This window comes from Canis aureus, chromosome 18 (genome assembly GCF_053574225.1).
Source record: "Canis aureus isolate CA01 chromosome 18, VMU_Caureus_v.1.0, whole genome shotgun sequence".
Classification (NCBI taxonomy): domain Eukaryota; kingdom Metazoa; phylum Chordata; class Mammalia; order Carnivora; family Canidae; genus Canis; species Canis aureus.
The window spans coordinates 43,073,809-43,096,539 of record NC_135628.1 but is presented as its reverse complement, the minus strand read 5'-3'; the positions used below and the strand labels follow the sequence as shown (position 1 = coordinate 43,096,539).

Below are 22,731 nucleotides of genomic sequence, written 5' to 3'. Positions count from 1 at the left end.
TCTCTGCCTCTCTCTCTCTCTCTCTGTGTGTCTCTATGAATAAATAAATAAAATCTTTAAAAAAAAAAAAGTGACATTATCTAAGATATTTTTATGAAGATAACTGGTGCCTGGATAGGTGAGACTAAAGGAGAGATCAAAATGGCATGGTGAATTTTTAGTTTCAGTCAGAGGATGAACCATTGGTCAACTTAGGAAATTCAGATATGAGACTAACTTTCAGGGGAAAAGAATAAGTTTTGTTGTGGACATTGTGAACTTTGGGGTACTTGCAGGAAGTATGTGGAGATATGCAGTGGGATTTTAAAAGTACTTATCTGCAGCTCAGAAGAGATGCTGAGGAAACTTAGGAAAAACTTGTTGCGTGCTACATAACAAATATTGAGTGCTGATTTACATTAGAATATGAAAATAAGGTGCCCTCTACATTTTTGAAATTTATATTTTAGAGATGAAGGCAGTGATATATAAAACTAAGAAAAAGAAGTATTGTTAATGCTGTGAAAGAACAGCATACCTGTGGTACATTGTGAGGGAGAGGAGAGACCAAGAAGATCAGTATCTCTACAAGAGGGTAAGGAAAACTATTACAAAAGAATTGGTGTGCAAGCTGTGTCTTGCAAGCTGATAGATGTTCTTCATGTAGACCAGAACAGGAAGGGTATTTGGGCTTCAGGTGAAGGAGAACATGACATGTTCAGAGACTGCAGATCCTGCAGTACAACCAGTGCAAAGGAAGCCCAGTGACAGAGGAGACCGCACAGGCAGAAGTGTCCCAATCAGGTGTCAGGGCTGGCCAGGTGGTATATGGGTGCCGGGAGCTCAGACTTCATGCTGACACACTGAAAAGCAGTTCTGAATAGGAGAGTGAGAATTGAAGGTGTTTACTTAGAAAAATCACTTAGGTGAAAGTGTGGATGGTGAATAGGGTCTATTGAGAGACAAGAATGCTGTTTCTCAGAAAATTTCAGAATGTTTAGGGGAGAGGATAATGAGGGGCAGGGGCAATGAAGACAGGAGAGGAGAGGTGTATACCGGAGAGTTAAGAAGGTGCAATTTTATTAAGTTGTAAATTTAGTGTACTTACCAGTTGCCTGAAAGTATTAACACACCACCGGAAATAATCAGCACGGGGTATTATTTATTCTGGAGCAGAAAATGGCCATAAGTGTCCAATTTAAGATATGAAGCAAACATTTGAAATGGGTGATTGTTTTTAGTTATCTCTTACCATTGTAAAATTGGTCAATCATTCCATACCCATGAATAAGTTTTTACTAGGGAAAGAGAGAAAGAATGGCCTGGCCTGGCTAGTAAGTACAGATTATCAGCGGAACTGTGATAGAATATCCTTATATATGATCATGATCCTGATAATGAGAGAAGAGAAATAGAAAAACTAGCAAATGGTATATCTGGTATAATACAGAGTTACTTCTGCTTTCCAGAAACCGGGAGACCTCAAATGAAAAACTGAAAGTTCCCTCAGAGTCCCAAATGGGGTTTTAATTCAAAAAGACAGAGGAACTTGAGAAAATTGGGTAGACAACAAGAGACTGAGGATACTTGAAAAGTTGTCTACAAGAGGACCAAAACCAAGACTGCAGAGAAAGTTCCTAGTTGCTGAGAAAAACCTAGGAGTTTTCTCATTGTCCTATAGACTGAAATGTGATGACCAGCTGACTACTTTCTTTTTTTTTAATTAAGGGGTACTTTTTTTAAAAGATTTTATTTCACAGAGAATGAGAGAGCACAAGCAAGGGTATCAGCAGGCAGAGAAAGAGGGAGTAGTAGGCTCCCTGCTGAGCAGGGAACCCGATGTGAGCCCTATCTCAGGACCCTAGGATCATGACCTAAGCCGAAGGCAGATGCTTAACCAATTGAGCCACCCAGGGGTCCCCAGTTGACTACTGTTAATTGCCACTTAAGTTTATGAAATTTAGGGTGAGGCTTAAGGCAAATAATACTGGCCAACTGTAATACTTAAGCAAAATATCATCATTAAATACACAAAAATAATATTCCAAGAAAGAAAAGTATTATTTAATGCTGTATTGCTTACATTTTAATTTGGCTTATGGTCACATATCTTTGGCATAAGCATTCAACTGAACTTGTCAATTCATGAGATCATTTTCTCCCTTATGTCTAGTTTTCCAAAGTCTTTGAATTATGAGACTCAAAAGAAGTGATAAAATCTAATTAATGAATAAAAGTATTAGAAAATACACTAAGATTGGTTCAAAGAGTTCCATATAAGAATTCAAATAGGCAGCCCCGGTGGTGCAGCAGTTTAGCACCGCCTGCAGCCTAGGGCATGATCCTGGAGACCCTGGATCGAGTCCCACGTCAGGCTCTCTGCATGGTGCCTGCTTCTCCCTCTGCCTGTGTCTCTGCCTCTCTCTCTCTGTGTGTGTGTCTCTATGAATAAATAAATAAATAATCTTTTTAAAAAATTACAAAAAAAATAATTCAAATACTATTTTTCAGCACTGAAACTGCTTCTGTTATGTCTAATAAGAGCAAGAAGAGGGAATGATATTTTCTGTGAAATGATGGCTAATTTATAAAAATTTTCAGACCAGTTTTTCCATAATATGTAATAAATGGTTATTTAATGGAATTCAAATAGTCTTTTTAAGAAGTCAGTCTTTAAAATCAACTTTGTTTTCACTTGCATACGTGTTGATTCTATTAGTAGATCTTAGATTGTTCCATACTAATACTTGATTAAATGAAGCTAATATTTCTTACGAAGAGACTTAAGCACACTAGGTTATTAAAGAAAGATAAAGATACAAAAGACACATGTAACTGAAGTCAAGGGAAGAGTCTGAAACTCAGAAGGGGTAAAGAAAACTCAGGTAGACTGAAGGGGGAGGTAAGGTGTCGGAGGTATGAAGCAAAGTATATACAAAGGGCAGATGTGTGAAATGAGCATATTCAGAGAACTAGAAGTAAAGGCATTTTCCCAGTACAAGTTTTCGTTTTAATAATAGTCAAAAATAATAATACTCAGTTTTTTCCTGAACACGATTTAATTTTATACAGCCCTCTAGAATGCAGTTACGAACTAGCATTCTCTCCGAGGGTGGGAGAAAAAAAACTGTTAAGTTGCGAGTCACACAAGCTGCTTTGTTTTAATGGCTTTGTGCTTTATTTATTACAACAATGGACAATAAAGGTCATAAGAATATGTTAGAGCCTCTGAGCTAAAAATAATGTTGATACCGAATGGAGGAGAAAGGCTACTACTTTAAAAAAAAAAATTAGACGTTGTACTTAGTGATTAGCTTTTAAAGTGATACTGTCTGTAAATAGCATTACTGCCACAGCTTGACCTGATTAGCCATAGTATAGTAAGTTCCTCCTAAAACTCTTTTTCTCCACCAAATAAACTGAGAATTCTCTGTAATCAAACCATCTTCTACCAAGTGGGTTTAGAACTGAAGTGGGTCTAATCACTTCATTGTTGCTGTTGTTTCTTTTTGCTATGTGGAATTGAAAACAGTGCTTCACAGTCCATCAGTAGCTGCTGTTCTGTTGTTGACCAAACTTAAGTAGGTAGGCACCTTGGAGTTCCTTGTGACAAGACACCCACACCAGCACTGGTAGGCTCCATCAAAGGGCTGCTCCTAACCCTCAGCTAACTCTTCCAGTTCATATACTGAGCTACTTCCCAGGGTTCAGTCAGCTCAAACCTTTGTCTCACTTACCTCTCCAGGGTTGGGTCACTTTTCCTTTTAAACTTCAAAACTCAAAGAGTCTGTTTCTCACCTGCTTTTAATTATAGCACTAACTCCTTACTCCCATGTAATCAGAGCCTTGATTGGATGGGCCACTTTCAATGATTTCAAAGTAATTTTTGGACACCTCTTTCAGGAAAGAAATGATAGAGCTTTCCCTGTGCACTTAGAGCTAGAAAACAAAACAAATTTGATTACTGACAAGGAGGGGAAAAGTTCTTTAACTGTGCCTCTGGAGCTATCTCTAGTCCCTGACTCTTTCCACTTGGGGTGCTGAGAAGGGTGTTGGTTATAGAATATAAAATGTAAGATTTAGAATCTTTTGAAACCATGGCATTCCTTAAGACTGCAGATCTCGAATCAGAGTAGTATAAATTGAGTTTAAGATGAAGAGTATAAAAAAAAAAAGATGAAGAGTATAAGATTGGCATGGGGAAAGAGGGTGGGAAAATCTTGCCAGGTAGGGAGTGGCCAAATCATGAAGGACTTGGTAGTTTTTGCTTAAAGAATTCAATTTTATCTTGCAGTCAGTGGGGAGCATCTAAAAGATTTTAAGGAGATATGTATTTTTTAAAAAAATCACTGTGTAGGCAGTATAGTGGAAGTTGAGGGCAGAAGGAACTAGGGAGATAGGTTGGCTTTTTAATTGTTTAGGCAGGAGGTGTAGAGGACCCTAGCTAAAGTAATAAGAAGTGGAATTGGAAGGGACACAGATAAGAGAGAGAAAGAGGTAGAAACCGTGGAATGCAGCAGGTGAGGGAAAAAGGAGGCTATCCAAGATCGTGCTTTTCCTAGGTTGATTCTGAGTAGATAATCATATATATAATTTACTAGGACAGGGAATAAAGGGGCAGGTTTAGAGAAAATGGTAAGTTTAGTTTTAGATGTATTACATTGGATTCATTTTTAGTTTATCTGAAATAATCATGGGTAAAAACAATACTGATATTTCAATATGATTTTTGTGTTTTTTACTATGATGGAGAGTATCTGGACATTATGTTTGCAATAATCATGGGTAAAAACGATACTGATATTTCAATAGAATTTTTGTGTTTTTTTACTATGATGGAGAGTATCTGGTCATTATGTTTGCAATTAACCCATTTAAGAAAGTATTGTCTGAAATTACGATTCTTTCTATAATTTTCTTTGATCCAATAGTTATGTTAAACAGACAATAATATATTGTTTTTTGTAAACGTTAGTTATTTTCTTCCCCAGTTTATTTGGATACAACTTTAGAGAAAAATCTCTTTTAAATCAAATTTCCTAAATAGAACTTTTGGAATACACCCCCTTATCCTATAATCATGCTATTCAGAATGAAGCAGTTTAAAAATAGTGAAGTAAATATATGGTTTAAAATTGAGAGACAATCTACAAAGAAAACTTGGGAGGGGGGGTTTCCCTCTGAAGTTATACACTAAATCATGTGTTTTGTGTTTGTGCTTAATATCCCAAAGTTGTAGGAGTTAGTGAAGCTTATGAGGATGCTGCCAATTGTCTCTGGTTGTTAACTAACTCTAAGCCTTGTGCTAACTGTAAGTCTCCGATACAGAAGAATGAGGGATGCAATCACATGCAGTGTGCTAAGGTAAGAAGTTAAAGAGAATTTTGCATGCTTTGCAGTTAGAATCTTATTAGGACTGTTAGTCGAAAGAAGAAACAACCATAAAACTGTTACTGGGTTTCAGATGGATTCCAGGAGATTACATTCTATATTCTTTGTTGAATAATGTAAGTATTATTTCATACTACTACATTTTACACTCATAATGAATGTTAAAAATAGATTCAGGATTCAGTGGTATTTTGCCTGAAGGTGAGAAATGCCTGAAACATTCCCTGCTAATCTCTCCTAGTGAAGATCCTAAAATCTTACCTGCTAAGAAACACCTCCCTCCCCACCCCTGCCCAGCGAGGATCCTAAGAGAGTTTTGTCTATATATAAATAATAATATGAAATGGTAAAGTGCTATTTAAATGAGATAGCTTACAAGGCTGGCTTTCAAGCACACAGCTTAGATTCAAGACCCAAGTCAGGCCCCAGGCAATTCCCCTAAATCCACATCTAAATCTTGTTGTCTATGTATATGTGGCTATATAATAAAAGTGCCCAAAGCAGTGGACAGACTTTAGGTCTCCTAATAAAATCATCAGTTAAATAAGTAATTCATTCATTACTGTATTGAAAATGCCAACAAAGATCTTCACCAAAACATAATTAATATAAATAATTACTTTTGGAAGGCTATCCTCCTGACTTAGTTGCATAGAAGGAAACTGCCATCTTTAAAACAAATATTCTGGAATTAGGTTAATAAGTATCTTATTAATCCATGCCTACATTCATGAACATTTTTGTTTTAAAATTGTAATGATATTCCAGTTTTTTTCTTTTTCACTGGAAGTTCCATGTACATAAAAAATAATTACTTAAAATTGAGAGAACAATGCAACTTTTAATTTGCAGTGTGAAAGAAAACCAAATAGTTACAATTCCAATAACATATCAATATCTTCTAAGTATTACTTGATTTGTAATGTTAAAACTAATGATCATTATCATTATTACATAAAAGAAAGCACTTACCAGATCATTTTTATAAGCCTATTATTATAAAGTTAACATGATGGATTAGCTTAGTGAAGCAGTAATAATGATTTCCTAAGAGGTAAGAAAAAAAATGTAGTACAGTGTTCTGAGCAAAATATCAAAGGTACTTATTAGTTCAGCTGATCATGCCAAAAATACTTCATTTGTGGTCTTATCCCCAACATTCATTATTAGGTTTTTCTTGGAAACTCTAATATAGACCAGATAGATGTGTAAAGAAATACAAGTTGACCATAAAAATCAGCTGTTGGGCTAATAATAAAGAAGCAAGGTCCAATTATCCAATTACCTTTATTTCCTTCAAAGCACCTGCCATTAGTAAGCAGTTGATAAATATGTATTGAGTGAGTAAATATTTTCATGAATTCATCAGGCTGATGATTTAAGATAATTGTGTTAAACAGATTTTGCTGAAGCGTCTGTTGCATTTAAAAGAAACATTTAGGGAGCTCAGTGGTTGAGCGTCTGCCTTTGGCTCAGGGTGCATGTTCCCTTCACAAGATTATAAAAATTAAGAGAAAATTATCGATCAATCTTACTTATGAACAGCAATGCATAAGTCCTAAATAAGATATAAGGGGGAGAAAAAAACCCACAGATCTTAGCAAATATAATCCAGCAGAACACATTAAAAGACTGATTGTCAATTATATCTCAATTTTTTAAAAAAATTTTAATTTCAAGTAATTGGCATGTGTTTATTTCAGGAATACAAGAACGGTTCAGTTTTTAAAAAGCTATTGCTGTACCTCATCTTATTAGTAGATCCAAAGAGAAGAATCATATGTATGTTCTATAGTTGCTAAAAAGGCAGTTGACAAAAAATTAACAACTATTCTTTATTAAGACACTCAAAGAAATAGTAATAGATGGACTCTTCCTTAGAATGATAAAAATAAATCTAGTTCAGTTCAAAAGTTAGTATATTTAGTGAGAAAACTAGAGGTGCTCTCACTAAAATCATGAACAAGATAAAGGGGTGCCTGGGTGGCTCAGTCGGTTAAGTGTCTGCCTTGGCTCCAGTCATAATCCCAGGGTCCTAGGATCAAGCCCCATATCAGGCTCCCTGCTCAGTGGGGGAATTTGCTTCTCCCTCTTCCACTTCTTCTCCCCCTGCTCATGCACTCTCTTTCAAATAAATAAATAAAAATCTAAAAAAAAAAGAACAAGATAAGGATATGCTCCATCACAAGTATTATTAACAATGGACTGGAGATACCAGTCAACATATTTAGAAAATAGGAAGAAATTAAAGATGTAAAAATTAGAAATGAAGTGCTAATTTTTTTTATTTTTTTATTTTTATTTTTTGCAGATAGCATGATTATATACCTAGAAAACTGGTATTTTAAATGGATTTAAAAACTAACAACAAAATTCAGTTAATTAGCAGAGTACAAAGTTAATATGCAGAAAGCAATACCCTTCATTTGTACCAAAAACATACAGACAGAATATGTACTGAAAGAGAAGATCTCATTTATCTGGAAAGAAACTAAAGAAATGTACAAAACTTATATGAAGAAAATTTTAAGACTCCTATCTGTAGAACACAAAAGATGACAAAGAAAGATAAAGTCTTTGGATAGAAAGGTTCCAACAAAAATACCAGCAAGTTTTGTTTCTGCGTCTAGATAAGTCAATTCATAAGTTCACATGGAAAAACAAAGCAATAGCTAGGAAAACTCTGAAAAATAACTAGCCTTGTCAAATAGTAAATCTGTTGTAAAGGCTCAGTAATTAAAACACCATGGTGCTAGCACATGAATTTAAAGATAATGAAACATAATAGAAAGCCCAAAATATTGGCTGAAATAATTGGGAATGTAGTGTATGATAATGGAGGGTCTCCAGGAATGGAGAAACATGGACTGTTCAATAAATAGGATTGAGACAACTGGGTAGCTGTGTGGAAAAAAATAAAGTTGAATTCATACTGTGTATTATATATCCAGATAAATTCTGAACAGCTCAAGCATTTAAATATTTAAAAAAACAAACATAAAAGTACAAGAAAACAGACTTCAAATGGGAAGATCCCTCTGACCCAAAATCCATAAGCATTAAAAAAAGGATGTATTTTCATACCATAATGCTCATATTTTTGGCATTATCTGCTTGGAGCAAAGTGCAGTTTCCTTAAAAATAAGAAACAGGTTTTATGTCAGTCTTTCTACTTAGAAACCTTTTAAATTATTCCTAGTTTCAAAACCAGTTTGTCAAAGTCGTTAGAAAAACTGCTGAAGACTAATAAAGCCTTATACACCACAGTTAAAATTACCATGCACTTGAAAAATGAAACATTGTCAGTATCTGCCTTAATTATTGGGGAAAAATATCTTATTGATGTTTTTAAAGATTCCTTTATATTCATAATATTATGACTTACATTTTAATTTATCCTTATAAGCAGTCATTGTAAACTACCCCCACATCTTTCCATAGCTCAGATAAGGTCTTCTCCAGAGGAAACATTTAAAAAGGCAGCATGTTTTTAAGATTTGTTCCTGGTCACACAGGCAGAATTGCTTGATCTCTACAAAGTAGTTGACTATAAATCAGAAAGTAATGTGCATGTTGATACAAGGCGATGTTTGCACATGTTTTCTTTTGAAGTGCAAGTATGACTTTTGCTGGATTTGCCTAGAAGAATGGAAAAAGCATAGTTCTTCCACAGGAGGTTATTACAGATGTACTCGCTATGAAGTCATTCAGCATGTGGAGGAGCAGTCGAAGGAAATGACTGTGGAGGTAAAGAGAACTGTTGAAATCAAGGCCTCTGGCTAAGCCACTTAATACCCTTTGGAGTATTTTGCATTTCTTCTTTCCCTATCTTTGTTGTAATGAGGCATTAAATTGAATACACTTTATTTTTTTCCTTCTCCGCAGATTGAATACACTTTAGAGCAGCCTTTAATTTAAATAAAATAGGCCTATCAACTTGAGAGCTTTTTTTTTTAATTTTCTCTTTTTTATTTTGTTAAAGATAAGAAAAGTCTTACATATCCCTGTCTCTGTAATGACTTTAAAACAATTTTAACATAATAACAATATGGTATTAGGTTATAGCATTTAATAAGTCTCTTAGTCTGTTTGGCTGCCATAACAAAATACTGAGTAGCTTAAACAACAGAAAGGTATGTCTCACAGTTCTGGAGCCTAGGAAGTCCAAGACCAAGATTACTGCCAATTCAGTTTCTGGTGATGACTCTCCCTGACTTACAGAGAGCTGGCTGTCTTTTTTGCTCCATCCTCACATAGAAGAGAGAGAGCTCTGGTGTCTCTTCCTTTTTTTATAAGAGCAATAATTCTACCGGATTAGGGCCCCACCCTAATGACTTTATTTAACCTTTCTCGCCTCACAGGCTCTGTTTTCAAAGCCAGTCATTCACATTGGGGGTTAAGGCTTCAACATGAATTTTGGGGAGATATAATTCAGTCCATAGTAATAAGCAATATAATAAAATATCAAAGATCTGATAAATGTAGGTCTTGAGAGGCATCTTTGCCTTACGCTCTGGGATCATAGATTCAGTGGATTATCACAAAGAATACAAATCCAAGACTTTGTTGTGGTAGCCTTAAAAATGTACTGTTTTTTTTTTTTCTCAAAATAACCAAATTGTATACACAGCTTCCTATTATTAATAAAAATTTTAAATGACAAAATGTCCCTAATTGTAATAGCTAGTATTTTATTTATAAAAGTCATTTATGGACTTTTGTTTCCTAGGCTGAGAAAAAACACAAACGATTTCAGGAACTTGACAGATTTATGCACTATTACACAAGATTTAAAAACCATGAGCATAGCTATCAGGTATGTCCCGAATCATTTCAAATGCTCTGAAGTATACTGTTTTGAATAAATAAAATTATATAAATTATTTATTTCTATTCCTTTAGTTAGAACAACGCCTTCTTAAAACAGCCAAAGAAAAGATGGAGCAATTGAGTAGAGCTCTCAAAGAAAGTAAGTTATAAGTGGTATGTGTGATAATTAACATAAAATAGCCTTACATGCTTAAGTCACTTCATTGGTAGGAGGTTAAAACCCTTCGAGGAGCACATTATCTCCACCAGCTCATTCTGGTACTGCTTGGAGTTCTCTGAAGCCCAAAGTGCAGCTTAGCATTTGAGGCCTCTGTAATTAGATTTTCTACCCAGCTTACTTCATATGCTCCTCTTAATGCAGCCTGTACTTTTAGCAGATAAACACCTATCATGGTTTTGCTTACTGTGTGCCATTGCTGATGCTCTACATTGTCAGAAACAGTGGATGGACTCTAAAAGGCATCCTTGATCCCGTCAAAAGAGCAAGATTCACATGCCACCCAATGGTAGTGTGACTAAATTCCCAAAGATTCTTGAGAAAATTTAGCAGAGTGCCTAGTGGAATGAAAGTCAAATACAGTCTTGGGAGAAATCATCTTACTGGTAAATAATAGACATCAGAGTCCAAAAGCAAAGACATGAGATAGGGCTAACTTATGTATCCTAAAGTGGAAATTCAGAAAGAACATTCCTAAAATGGATTGAGTATTGGTTGCATCATTAAAATACAGTATCTTATAGTGACCACACAGAGTATGGGTTCTATGATGTTTGTTTTTAAAAAGTCACATTTTTAAAATAATCATAGCTTATATATGAAAGGTTTTCAGGCAAAATATGCAATTGTATTTCCTCCAGTTTGTAAAAGTAAGACCCTTTTTATGAGGGTAATTCCCTAATTAAGATAGTAAGCATGAGGGATGCCTGAGTGGCTCAGTGGTTGAGCATCTGTCTTTGGCTCAGATCATGATCCTGGAGTCCTGGGATCAAGTCCTGCATCTGACTCCCCACAGAGAGCCTGCTTCTCCCTCTGCCTATGTTTCTGCCCCTCTCTATGTGTCTCTCATGAATAAATAAATAAAATCTTTAAAAAAAAAAGATAAGCATGAATTAAATAAATTAGGAGAAAAAGTATCAGTAGCAGCTTTGTCTCCTTGTTCATTTTCAGTGTTTAGACTTTAGGAATGATATAATTATATCACCATTATCAAACTCTTAACATACTGTCCATAGTAAAAATTAAAAGGAAAAAAACCCTCACAAGTTCTACAGTTCTTCAACCGGGATTTTTGTCTTACATCACTGAGCTGTCCCTAATGCTTAGAACTGTACCTGACACATAATAAACATTCAATAAATATCTGTAAATGTGAATTACTGCTTCTTTTCTTGGAGGTTCAAGACAGCATAATGAGATGAAAAAGAATTAAATGTTGTAAGGATTAGAAAGGAAGAAACAAAATTTCACATACTTCTCATACATGTATACTGGGGGGTGCTGTTTGTTTTGTTTTCTTTTTCTTTTTTTACTCTACTTAGCTCAGATCCCTCTGCTAGGGTAGATATTTTGGGGTGGTCTATACATTTGTGTGTGTACATACACATGTAATTTCTTTCCACAAGCCTGCAGAATAATCTTATTTTCAAAAGTACTTATGAATCTAGATTCTACTACTTAGTTTCCCTTTTTTGTAGTTAAGAAGAAAGTTAGAATGTTATAATGATACTTGGAGAAGGAAGTCTCAGATATTAAGGTAGTTTCTTCTCCCCTTTTCTCAGTCTTCTTCCCTTTCTTTCTCTCCCTGTTATATTTACTAGCATTAGTTATCCAGTTCCCCAGAATGTTGTATCTTTTTTCTAAAATGTTGTTTTTACAGAACCATAATCATAATTAGGTGTTTTTGTTTTGTTTTGTTTTGTTTTGTTTTTTAGCAAACAGCTAAGGAGGGTGTTTATTTTAATTCTTTTTTTTTAAGTTTATTATTTTTTGTAATCTTTATACCCAGCATGGGGCTCAAAGTTATGACCTTAAGATCAAGAGTCATATACTCTTCTGACTGAGCCAGTCAGGCACCCCCATTTGTTTTAATTTTTAGTCGGCAAAGTTTCACTAGAGATACCTGAAAAACATAATAAAGAAGAGATGATCTAAAGCTAGATTTGTTTAACGAACAGGTTGAGAACAGAATGCAGAATCAGTGTATGCATTCCTTCATGATTGCCATCAGTGCTCTTGGGCAGCTGCAGTGTATACTTTATTTATAGATGCCTACAAGCCACACATGAGTGTTTTGTGTAGGTTTTTGGTCTAGTTCAAATAAGTATTACCATACAGTTACTTCAAGCAGTTTCTAAATAGAGAGCCTTTTTTGTTTGTTTGAGAAAACTCATTGTTTAATTAATTTATGACAGCATATTTGCAGAAGTTTTTTTTTTTCACTCTGCCTGATTTACTTTATAGCTGAAGGAGGCTGTCCAGATACTACTTTCATTGAAGATGCAGTTCATGTGCTCTTAAAAACTCGACGCATTCTCAAGTGTTCTTATCCATATGGATTTTTCTTAGAACCTAAAAGCACAAAGAAAGAAATTTTTGAACTCATGCAAGTAAGATATCTTTTTAAAATTAAATTTAAATGCAATTACTATAAAAAAAAAACAGATTTTGTCCTTTTTCAACCACTTAACTACATTTTATCTTATTTGGGTGTGACTAGTAGAAAATTTTATTTTCATGTTTACAGTGATTTTTAAAGAAGGAAAAGTTACTAGTAATAAACTGAAATTTTTTTATAATTAAATTCACCACAGTAAATCTGAGTGAGTTCTGAGCTATGCAAACATTTCCTACCACATTTATTTATTTATCCTAAACTGGTTGATGTTGAAATCTAGCCTATTTCTGATTATGTAACTAGAAACTTTATCTTCAAAGATGAAACAAAACACATTACATACTAGATGGGAAAGTTACTGTGTGCCAGTTTATTTTAAAAGTACAAGTGAAAAAGTTAGAATATTTAAAAAAACAACACCAAAGCCAACTGATCACTATAGCTAACCAACTTCATTATACATTCTTTTTTTTTTTTTTAATACACCAAACTTTCTTCTCTTGCCACAATTTTCATGCCACTCCTTTGAACTGCCCTCTAGTAATCTATATCCCACATTTCTTTAAAAGGTGCTCAATATTAATTTTTTCCATGAAACCTTTCAGACCTAAGCCTAGATCACAGAGATCTTGCCTTGCCTCAGATTCCTTCACCGTTTCCATGTAGTTTTCACTACGTAGTCATGTATTTGCATGTACAGTGCCTTGAAATCTACTCATTTTTTTTTCACATAGACAAATTTTAAATTCCCTATAGAGTTCTAGCATACTCACTATGTCTTTGTACCGACTACATTGTTATAAATGACTTTCAGATGAGTACTATTTTCCTGAAATGCACAAAATAGAAGTATATGTTAAATAAGTTATTTTATAATTTGGATTAATTTCGGAATTCAAAAGAGTTAGATTTAACTGAGAAACCAAATAGATAATGAATTTGCTATTGACTAACTTATTCAGCCTATAATCCTTTTTTTCTCTCTCTCTTATTACCATAGACAGACCTAGAAATGGTCACTGAAGACCTTGCCCAAAAAGTCAATAGGCCTTACCTTCGCACACCCCGCCACAAGATCATCAAGGCAGCATGCCTTGTACAGCAGAAGAGACAAGAATTCCTGGCTTCTGTGGCTCGGGGAGTTGCCCCTGCAGACTCACCAGAAGCTCCAAGGCGCAGGTAAAAAGGATGTATGCTGTGGAAATCATCCAGCTCCAGCCACAAATGCCACCAGGTTTATTTTCTAACTGGTGCTCATATTCCTGGAAGTTATTTATACCTAAAAGAGAGCTGATAAAATCATGTTAATTTCTTTTTGGTGATTTTTTCCCCCGGTACTATTTCTATTTCTCTTATTTTTTGTTTGTCATTGTGTAGTTTCTTGGACTAAATTAAGCCAGGTAAAGTTCACACTTCAGTGAACTCATAATTCAGAGTATTCTAATGCATCACTTCAAATATGTAGTGATATGATAGTCCTAAACATCTTAGAATGTTGAATTTGGAAGCCTTGCCAACTTGTTAGGGTCTTATTTACATTTTTATGTAAGAGGTTATGAAGAAATTAGAAATCTGATATTAATAAAGTTATTTAAGTGATTCATATTCATCCATTAAAGAACAGTTGAGTTTTGGTTGTTTATTTCAGATACTTATACTGTTACTACCATTATAAATTGAAGCGTATTTTCTTATTCATAATAATTATAGCCATTAGAATTTCTTTGACCCTATTTTTTTATTACATAAACACTTATAAAAATAGGAATCATCAAATAACTGTTATAGTGATGATTTATATTTTTCCACTATTTTACATGAACATAAAGCAATTTAGAAGTTGAAAGGATTGAAGTATCATTTTCATTGTATTCAGTAGTTAATCTACTTCGGTTAAGCAAGTTCTAAGCAAAGGAATTAAAAGTAATGTTCAATGGGTGAGGGTCTGATTGTACTTTGTAATGCTGATAATAAATCAAATGGTATGTCTAATTTCTTTGTAGCTTTGCTGGTGGAACATGGGATTGGGAATACTTAGGATTCGCATCACCTGAGGTAATTGTTTTGCTGGGGGCGGGGGGTGTTTTCTTTTTAATTATATTTTTCCATCAAGAAATCCTGCTTGCATTTCTACCCTTTTTCTATTCTAAATCCTACTGAGATTGTCAGCAGTGTTTTCTCTTTCTTATTATATAATAAAAATGCCTCAGCAGAGCCTACCTTTAGCTACTTGTGGTATTGAACTATCATCACATTATTAAATGCATCCCCCTTTTTATTTTTAATTACTGAGCAGTCAGAATTAAGGCAACTTATAGGATATATTTTAGAACATATTTTCAAATTGGTTAAGAGATACAAATTTTATGTATCAGAAATGTATTTTTTGTGGTAATATTGTTCAGTCTGAATCTATGAAAAACCTGCACAATCTGTTTTTTTAAAGTTATCAACAACCTGATTGAATTGATTTGTAATCAGTTTCTAAGGTGGAAACTTGACATTGATAATATTTATGCAGAAAGAAATGCTTTGCTTAGTTGCTATGTTTCTCTTTAAGATTTTCACCCTCTTCTGAATTTTTTGGTTGTTGTTACTGGTAGATTTTAAAATACAAAGAGTCTAAAATACTAACATTGCAAATAGCAATTACTACGAATAAAAATAAGATAGAGTGAAAATCTTAATCACATTGCTATTTTCTGAGATTTAAATTGCCACTGTCACTGTTGAGTCTGATTTTAAATGGTTTTAGCAGTTCATTCTACTTCTGTCTCTCCTTCCTTATTCTTTAAAACAGTATATATATGATGTTTATATTATATTATAATAACCTTTTAACTTAGAAGAGAGCAGGACAAATAGTGAAACCTTTGTTTATTGTTTAGCCTAATGGTTTACCTACAACTAAAAGAGAATGAAATCAGTTATCCAGAAATGACTGTGGCTTATTTAAATCAGATACTTTCTGTTTTCAACTGCTGAGGATACTTGCAATCACCTTATGGCCTTTGTATTGGTAGATATATATCCCAGAAAATATTGACTTGAGAAAACAATCCATGCTTTGAGCTCTGATAAGGAAAATTTTAAATTCACTTAAATTGCAAAAATAATTTAATGTATTAATGAAATTTCTATTGTAAAACAAATTATGAACCTTCTCTTTACCTGATCCTATGCTTATTATTCTGTTATAATTACAGCTTTGAGGATAGTATGGAAAATATCCACCTAAAAAAATGAATAAACAAGCTTCAATTATCAAAAAAAAAAAAAAAAAAGAGTACTAAAGATTTCAGTACTTCAAGGTAGAAACACAGTTTAGCTTTATTTGAACCAAAATAAAACCTTTATCAGTGTAGTCATAGTCATGTGTGTATCATCCTGCAGCTTCTAGCTCTGACAGTAACTTTAGGAATCCTAAATATTTGTCCTTGAACATCAAAGGCCTGCTAATGTGACTGACACAGATTCATTGTGTAAAAAAAAAAAAAAGGAAAGCTTGCCACCTTACATGTGAATATTTATAAATTATCAAGTTCTTTTTCTCCAGAGTTGAGAATTGTGAAAGTATAAGTAATTTTTCCTTCTGAAATTTATTTTCATGTGTTAATAAGTTTTGTAAGAATTATTTAATTATTTTTACTTTTCTTTAAAGTCTTTGGTACATTGAAACACCAAGCTTTTATGTAAACCTTATTGCAAGTCTAAAGATTTACCATATAGGGGCAGCCCAGGTGGCTTGGTGGTTTAGCACCTGCCTTCGGCTCAGGGTGTGATCCTGGAGATCAAGTGCCACATCAGGCTCCCTGCATGGAGCCTGCTTCTCCCTCTGACTGTGTTTCTGCCTCTGTCTCTGTGTGTGTGTGTGTCTCTCATGAATAAATAAATAAAACCTTAAAAAAAAAAAATAAAGACTTACCATATAGTGTAAAACTAAAATTCTGCATGCCTGTGACTAACAAGTAACTGCCAAAATAATATCTTGAAAAATTAGCTCTGTGCCTTCATATATACTCTGAAAAAAAAATGTTACCAAACTCCGATAGACTTTTAGGTTAAATTTATATTTTTTCAGTAAAGTTAATTCCATCTTATTCTTTTTTTAATTAAATTGAATGGCTCAGTGACAATCATAAGTATTTTGTACCACTTTAAAGGGAGTGGAGCCCAGAGGAAAGAACATAGTGCTAGAGTCTGAGGGATCCTGAATTCAAGGTCTAGCTTGATAACTATTAGATTTTAGACTATGTTCTTCCTTAAATTTCTCTTTAAAATGTGGGTGGCACTATCTACTTCGTGGAAATTTGGAAGAATTAAAGCTTCCCTTTAAGCTATTGATGAATTTGGTGCTCAACAAAATGCATCTGGCAGCTTTTTCGCCAATAAATCTCAAAATTTCTCAATCTTCTCTGTAACCTTAACACTCTTAAATCATTTGGAGTGTCCCAAGCCTTTTTATATGCTTTGTTTAGAATATAGGAATTCTGGGGCACCTGGGTAGCATAGTCAGGTGGTTGTCCCACTCTTGGTGTCAGCTCAGTCATCATCTCAGGGTTATGGGATCAAACCCCGCATGTGGCTCTGTACTCAGCATGGAGTCTGCTTAGGATTTTCTCTCCTTCTTCCATTGCCGTTCCCCACCATGCTTGTACGTGCTTTCTCTCTCTCTCTCTCTCTCTCTCTCTCTCAAATAAATCTTTTTTTAAAATCTAGGAATTCTTAGAAATTTTCAGCTAAGTTTAATTTTATGGGATCAATTTTTTAAGCCTATTGCATTGTGAGAGAATGCCATTCAGTTTTCTGTCAGAATAATTATAAATAAATCAAGTTTCTTTTATTGTTGTTTTTAAGCCAAATTTTAATTTTCTTAAGTTGGGAATGTGTATACTGTATGGTTAGTAATAATAGTTCATTTAATTCAGAATAACTTTTTTGTGCCATCATTAAGTTTACAAAGTAAACAAATTCTCCTTAAATATAAACCTTGAGGGGTACCTGGGTGACTCAGTTGGTTAAGCCTCTGACTCTTGGTTTCCACGCAGGTCATGATCTTGGGGTCATGAGATCAAGCCCCACATCAGGCTCTATGCTCAGCACAGTCAGCTTGAGATTCTCTCTCCCTCTCCTCTGCCCCTCCCCTGCTCACATCCTCTCTCTCTCTCTCTCTAAAACACTAAAACCTTTAAGTAAATAAACACTAAACTGAAATAAAGTTTTTCATTCCATCTTTGTCTAAGAAATGTGGCGGTCCTTAGTGGTCCAGTGAGCCATGATGATACATAATAGGCATCCAGTTAGGGATCATGGGCCTCCAGAAAAAGAGGAAATCATACCCCAGCTCAGCAGGAAAGTTTAAAGAACCTAAATAATATCTCCAAGAACCTGTAGTATCTTTCTTGTTTTCTAACCTAGTAGGATGTCTCCCACTTCTTAGTAGAGACCACTGCTTGTTCACATAAATGGAGTTTAAATAAATTTAACTTGAATGGTATGATGTGAAAATTTTATTCGTGAGGTAAAACCTCTCTTCATTGAGTGGTACTTTCACAGTATAAGCATATTGAATATCCTAGGAAAACCAGGATGATCATAAACCTGAGTATCTTAGCATTTACTACTCAAAGGTTTTATAATGGCTCTCAAAAATAACCTATTTATGCTGATGTCATGCACACTAACTGGCCTCTTTTCTGGTCTCTTCTGCACTAAAACCCCGAAAAGTATGTTTGTACCAAAATAATTGCAGAGAGCCAAAGGTTCTGCCTCTGCCCTAATCTGTGATCTTCCCATATAGTAAATAGAAAACACATCCCCCTGCCCATGTTATAGATAACCCCACATATTAGCTAATATAAGAAGGAAGCCAAGTAACATTGTATTTTAAAGCTGACATCACATTTTTCTTTTAATTTAATCATTTAACTTGTGAGTATGGTATGTAGTTATCCCAAGGAATATAAAATCTAATAGTCTGACAGTGTATGTTCTTCATTTTTTTTTCTTTCCACTGTACATATCACAGTCACTTTTAAAAACAAAACCTCCAAGAACCTTACTTATGTTACTAAAGACCATAACTTCTATTAGTAAAATCATTATGGTATTAGTTATAACAGTGTATAACAAGACCCAGGCACATGAAATAAGGCTCAGTTATGACCTAGCATTGGAGCTTGCAAGTATTTGCTCTTTATCCAGGCAACTGAAATGACTGTTTAAAATTTTTCTTTTTCCATTTTACCTTATCTGTTTCCTTGGCATGGCAAAACCTGAAATTTCTTTTGTTAAAGCCAAGTGATTTTATAATATGTATATAAAATCACACATTTTTTTCCTGGGGAAAAAAAAAAGTGTATTGTTTGTTTTATTTGCATAAAAACAATTGCATGCTCTCCTGTATTTTATAACCTTTGGTTTATGCAGGAATATGCTGAATTTCAGTATCGGAGGAGGCACAGACAGCAGCGCCGTCGAGGAGATGTGCACAGTCTGCTTGGTAATCCTCCAGACCCTGATGAGCCGAGCGAAAGCACTTTAGGTAAGCTGTGGAGTTGGTTACGTTTTAGTCTCTTCTTTCTCTTGAACTTATTCTTAAAACTGGCTAATCTAAATGTTGGTGAAATAGGGATGCCTGGGTGGCTTAGCAGTTGGGCGTCTGCCTTCGGCTCAGGACGTGATCCTGGGGTTCCGAGATCAGGTCCCACACCAGGCTCTCTGCATGGAGCCTGCTTCTCCCTCTTCCTGTGTCTCTGCCTCTCTATCTCTCTGTGTCTCATTAATAAATAAATAAAATCTTTAAAAAAAATGTTGGTGAAATAGTTTGTAGTGTAGATACTATCAATATGTAGATGCCTCACATGTTACAGAACACAGGAAACCAGAGAGATGAAGAACATAGGCTGTGGAGTCAGCCATACCTGGATTCGTGTCGCCATCTTTGCTGTGGATCGGTGTGAAACTTTAGTCAAGTTCACATAACCTCTTCAAGCTTCAGTCTCCTCATTCCAAAGAAGCATTTGTAACAGAGCCACTTTGTGGGCTCTCTGTGAACATTAAGTGAAAGAATGAGTATAAAACCCTTAAGCACTAGTAGCACATAGTGAGCACTCAACAAAGTGTAGCTCTTGATCACTGTTACTATGTTCATAGAATATTTTTCTCCTAGCCTCCATTCTTCTCTAGACATTCTTTAAAAGAGAAAATTCCTGGTATTAGAGATAAATTATTTTATCAACTTTTAAATGTTAAACTGTTAATGGAAAATCTTTAAACTATGTCAGCAGATCATCTTTAATAAATTGGGATCAAAGAGCCTAAATATTTGTTCCTCAGGCTATTGTGATTCCAAAATTCTTTAGTTTTGAAAACTCTGAAAATGAATATACCTTTATTTGTTACTGCTTAAGGAAAAAAGAAGGAATGGGTGGTAGCACTTGCATTTATGAATAGAACCATATTTAGTGCAAGCAAGAACATAAAGAACAATCGTGGGAGATCCCTGAGTGGCTCAGTGGTTTAGCACCTGCCTTTGGCTCAGGGCACAATCCTGGAGTCCCGGGATCGAGTTCCACATCGGGCTCCCAGCATGGAGCTTGCTTCTCCCTCTGCCTATGTCTCTGCCTCTCTCTCTCTCTCTCTCTCTCTCTCTCTATGTCTATCATGAACAAATAAATCTTAAAAAAAATTAAAAAAGAACAATCGTGTGTTTGAAGTAGTGGTATTAGATATCTTTTTTTTTTTTTTTTTTTTATTAAGGCAAGCTAGTTAGAGCCCCCTTTTGGAGCCCAGTAAGGCTCCAGAATTCATGACCCTGAGATCAAGACCTGAGCTGAGATCAAGAATCAGACGCCTAACTGACTCGACCACCCAGGCACCGCAGTATTAAATATATTTTGATGAGACAAATATGGAGGAGAAATCTCTGAAATATTAAGTAAACACAGGTTTTCAATAGCACTGAAAGAGAAATTGTTAACCAAAATAAAAAGATGGGTGAAATGTTGTATGACTGAATTGTCTCAGGTTCCACTTGCTTTAAAACAGACATCCCAGATGGTGGCAGTGGCCGCAGGCCTGGTGCCTCAGTAGTGAGCTCCGCATCTATGAGCGTACTGCACAGCTCGTCCCTGCGTGACTACACCCCTGCCAGTCGCTCTGAAAACCAGGACTCTCTTCAGGTCGGCTTCCTGGGCAGCCTCATTGCCCTTGTTGATGTTCCTTCCTTGTTTTCCCTGGCTTCCTTTTTTTTTTACTTTTATTGCTTTCCTTTTTAACCTTTTCATTCTAAAATCTTTGTTTCAAAGATGTAGTACCAGCAAAGATTCCTAAATTTCAGAGTTCTCTTGAGGAATTTTTTTTTCTTTTTATCATAAGCAAGGAGAAAATAAAGTAAGATTTGAGTGGATAAAATAATAATTCTGCATAAATAGAGATAATATTTATGATCTTTGGCAAAAGCATAGTTGGTAAACCTCATTGAGTTAAATCATTTTTCCTTTTAAAATTTTAAAGCTCTTTTACTTTCTGTCACCTCAGGCTCTGAGTTCCTTGGATGAAGATGATCCCAATATACTTCTTGCAATACAGTTATCACTGCAAGAATCCGGGCTGGCCATTGATGAGGAGAATAGAGACTTCCTCAGTAATGAGGCATCCTTAGGAGCAATAGGCACCTCTTTACCTTCCAGGCTAGACTCGGTCCCCAGGAACACAGATAGTCCTCGGGCCGCATTGAGCAGCTCTGAGCTGTTGGAACTTGGTGACAGCCTCATGAGATTAGGAGCAGAAAGTGACCCATTTTCAACTGACACTCTGAATTCACACCCTCTCAGTGAGGGAAGAAGTGAATTCTATCCCTCATCCAGTGACCCTGACTCAGCTGGCCAGGACGCCAACATCAATGACAATCTTCTTGGCAATATCATGGCTTGGTTTCATGACATGAACCCTCAGAGTATTGCCCTGATTCCTCCAGCAACTACAGAAACCAGTGCAGATTCCCAGCTCCCCTGTGTCAAAGATGAGTTAGAAGGGACGAGGGATGTGGAGCTGGTGCCACCGGAAGAAGATTCAGTGTTTGAAGATGCCGTGGTCAATGAAGGTAGAGGAACCCAAATAGAAGAAGAAAATCCTTTGGAAGAAAATACCCTGGCTGGGGAGGCAGCATCTCCAGCTAGCAGTAGTGGTAATGAGGCAGCCAACAAGGGAGATGGTTCAGATGTTTCAAGTCAGACACCTCAAACCTCAAGTGACTGGCTTGAACAAGTACATTTAGTGTGAACTGCACCCCTCTGGGCTCTAAATGAATCACAGGTACAGATGGTGTTCTAGTGGAGTATGCTTTATAGACTTGATCCACTCAATTCCAACTCAATTATAAAAAGAGTAAGAGAAACACAAACGGAATAAGTAGGCCAGATTCCACACTCTGAGAAAATGCAGTCCTCTGTTTAGTCTAAAGTTGGCAATACTTAAATTGAACGAAGTTTAAATTAAAGGCTTACTCCCTAATCCTTGGGTGGTTTTTCCTCTTTTAAAGAAAAGCATTTTCTTCATTTAAGAAGTTATTTTGGACAGAGCTAATACCATTTCATCCCTCTGTCTGTGCTCTTCCATCACTTTCTTCCTTCCTTTCTGTCTGAGCGGTATGAATTGAGGTATCCACGGCTTCTCCTCAGTGCTACATCTACCACAGTGGAGTTTTCATATTTACATGAATCAAAGATTCCTTGTCATGTCTATTACAGTCCACTTGTGCCAAACTGACTCATGCGCTGACTAACAAGGCGTGTAGGCGTGCAGTGTCCTAGAGGGCTCCAGAGGAGTCTCAGCCTTCTCTGGAGTTAAAGGTGCCACTTGGTAGCAGTGATATTCCAGAATTTAATGGGGTTTTGTTGCCATGGAGACTGCA

General features: G+C 35.4%; 1 protein-coding gene and 1 long non-coding RNA gene across 13 annotated transcripts in view; one reads left to right on the top strand and one right to left on the bottom strand.

Moving 5' to 3' along the window:
- Nucleotides 1-22,175, top strand: part of ANKIB1 (ankyrin repeat and IBR domain containing 1) — a 235,388-nt gene extending 213,213 nt beyond the window's left edge. For 9 of the 12 annotated variants that reach the window (XM_077856989.1, XM_077856984.1, XM_077856986.1 and 6 more), the window contains 10 exons: nt 5,213-5,343; nt 8,983-9,117; nt 10,100-10,186; nt 10,273-10,339; nt 12,662-12,807; nt 13,816-13,994; nt 14,819-14,870; nt 19,245-19,359; nt 20,844-20,998; nt 21,357-22,175. In XM_077856989.1, coding sequence (XP_077713115.1) covers nt 5,213-5,343; nt 8,983-9,117; nt 10,100-10,186; nt 10,273-10,339; nt 12,662-12,807; nt 13,816-13,994; nt 14,819-14,870; nt 19,245-19,359; nt 20,844-20,998; nt 21,357-22,100 — 1,811 coding nt within the window. In that variant the 3' untranslated portion in view covers nt 22,101-22,175. The remainder of the gene's footprint in view (nt 1-5,212; nt 5,344-8,982; nt 9,118-10,099; nt 10,187-10,272; nt 10,340-12,661; nt 12,808-13,815; nt 13,995-14,818; nt 14,871-19,244; nt 19,360-20,843; nt 20,999-21,356) is intronic. The other 3 variants (XM_077856993.1, XM_077856995.1, XM_077856994.1) reach the window with 3 other exon arrangements.
- LOC144288940 (uncharacterized) lies at nt 13,816-19,993 on the bottom strand. Its single transcript, XR_013357006.1, has 3 exons — nt 19,739-19,993; nt 15,987-16,049; nt 13,816-14,105 (listed from the first exon to the last, which is right to left on the bottom strand). It is a non-coding gene; the product is annotated as an uncharacterized LOC144288940 (long non-coding RNA).
- Nucleotides 22,176-22,731: the final 556 nt, after the last annotated feature.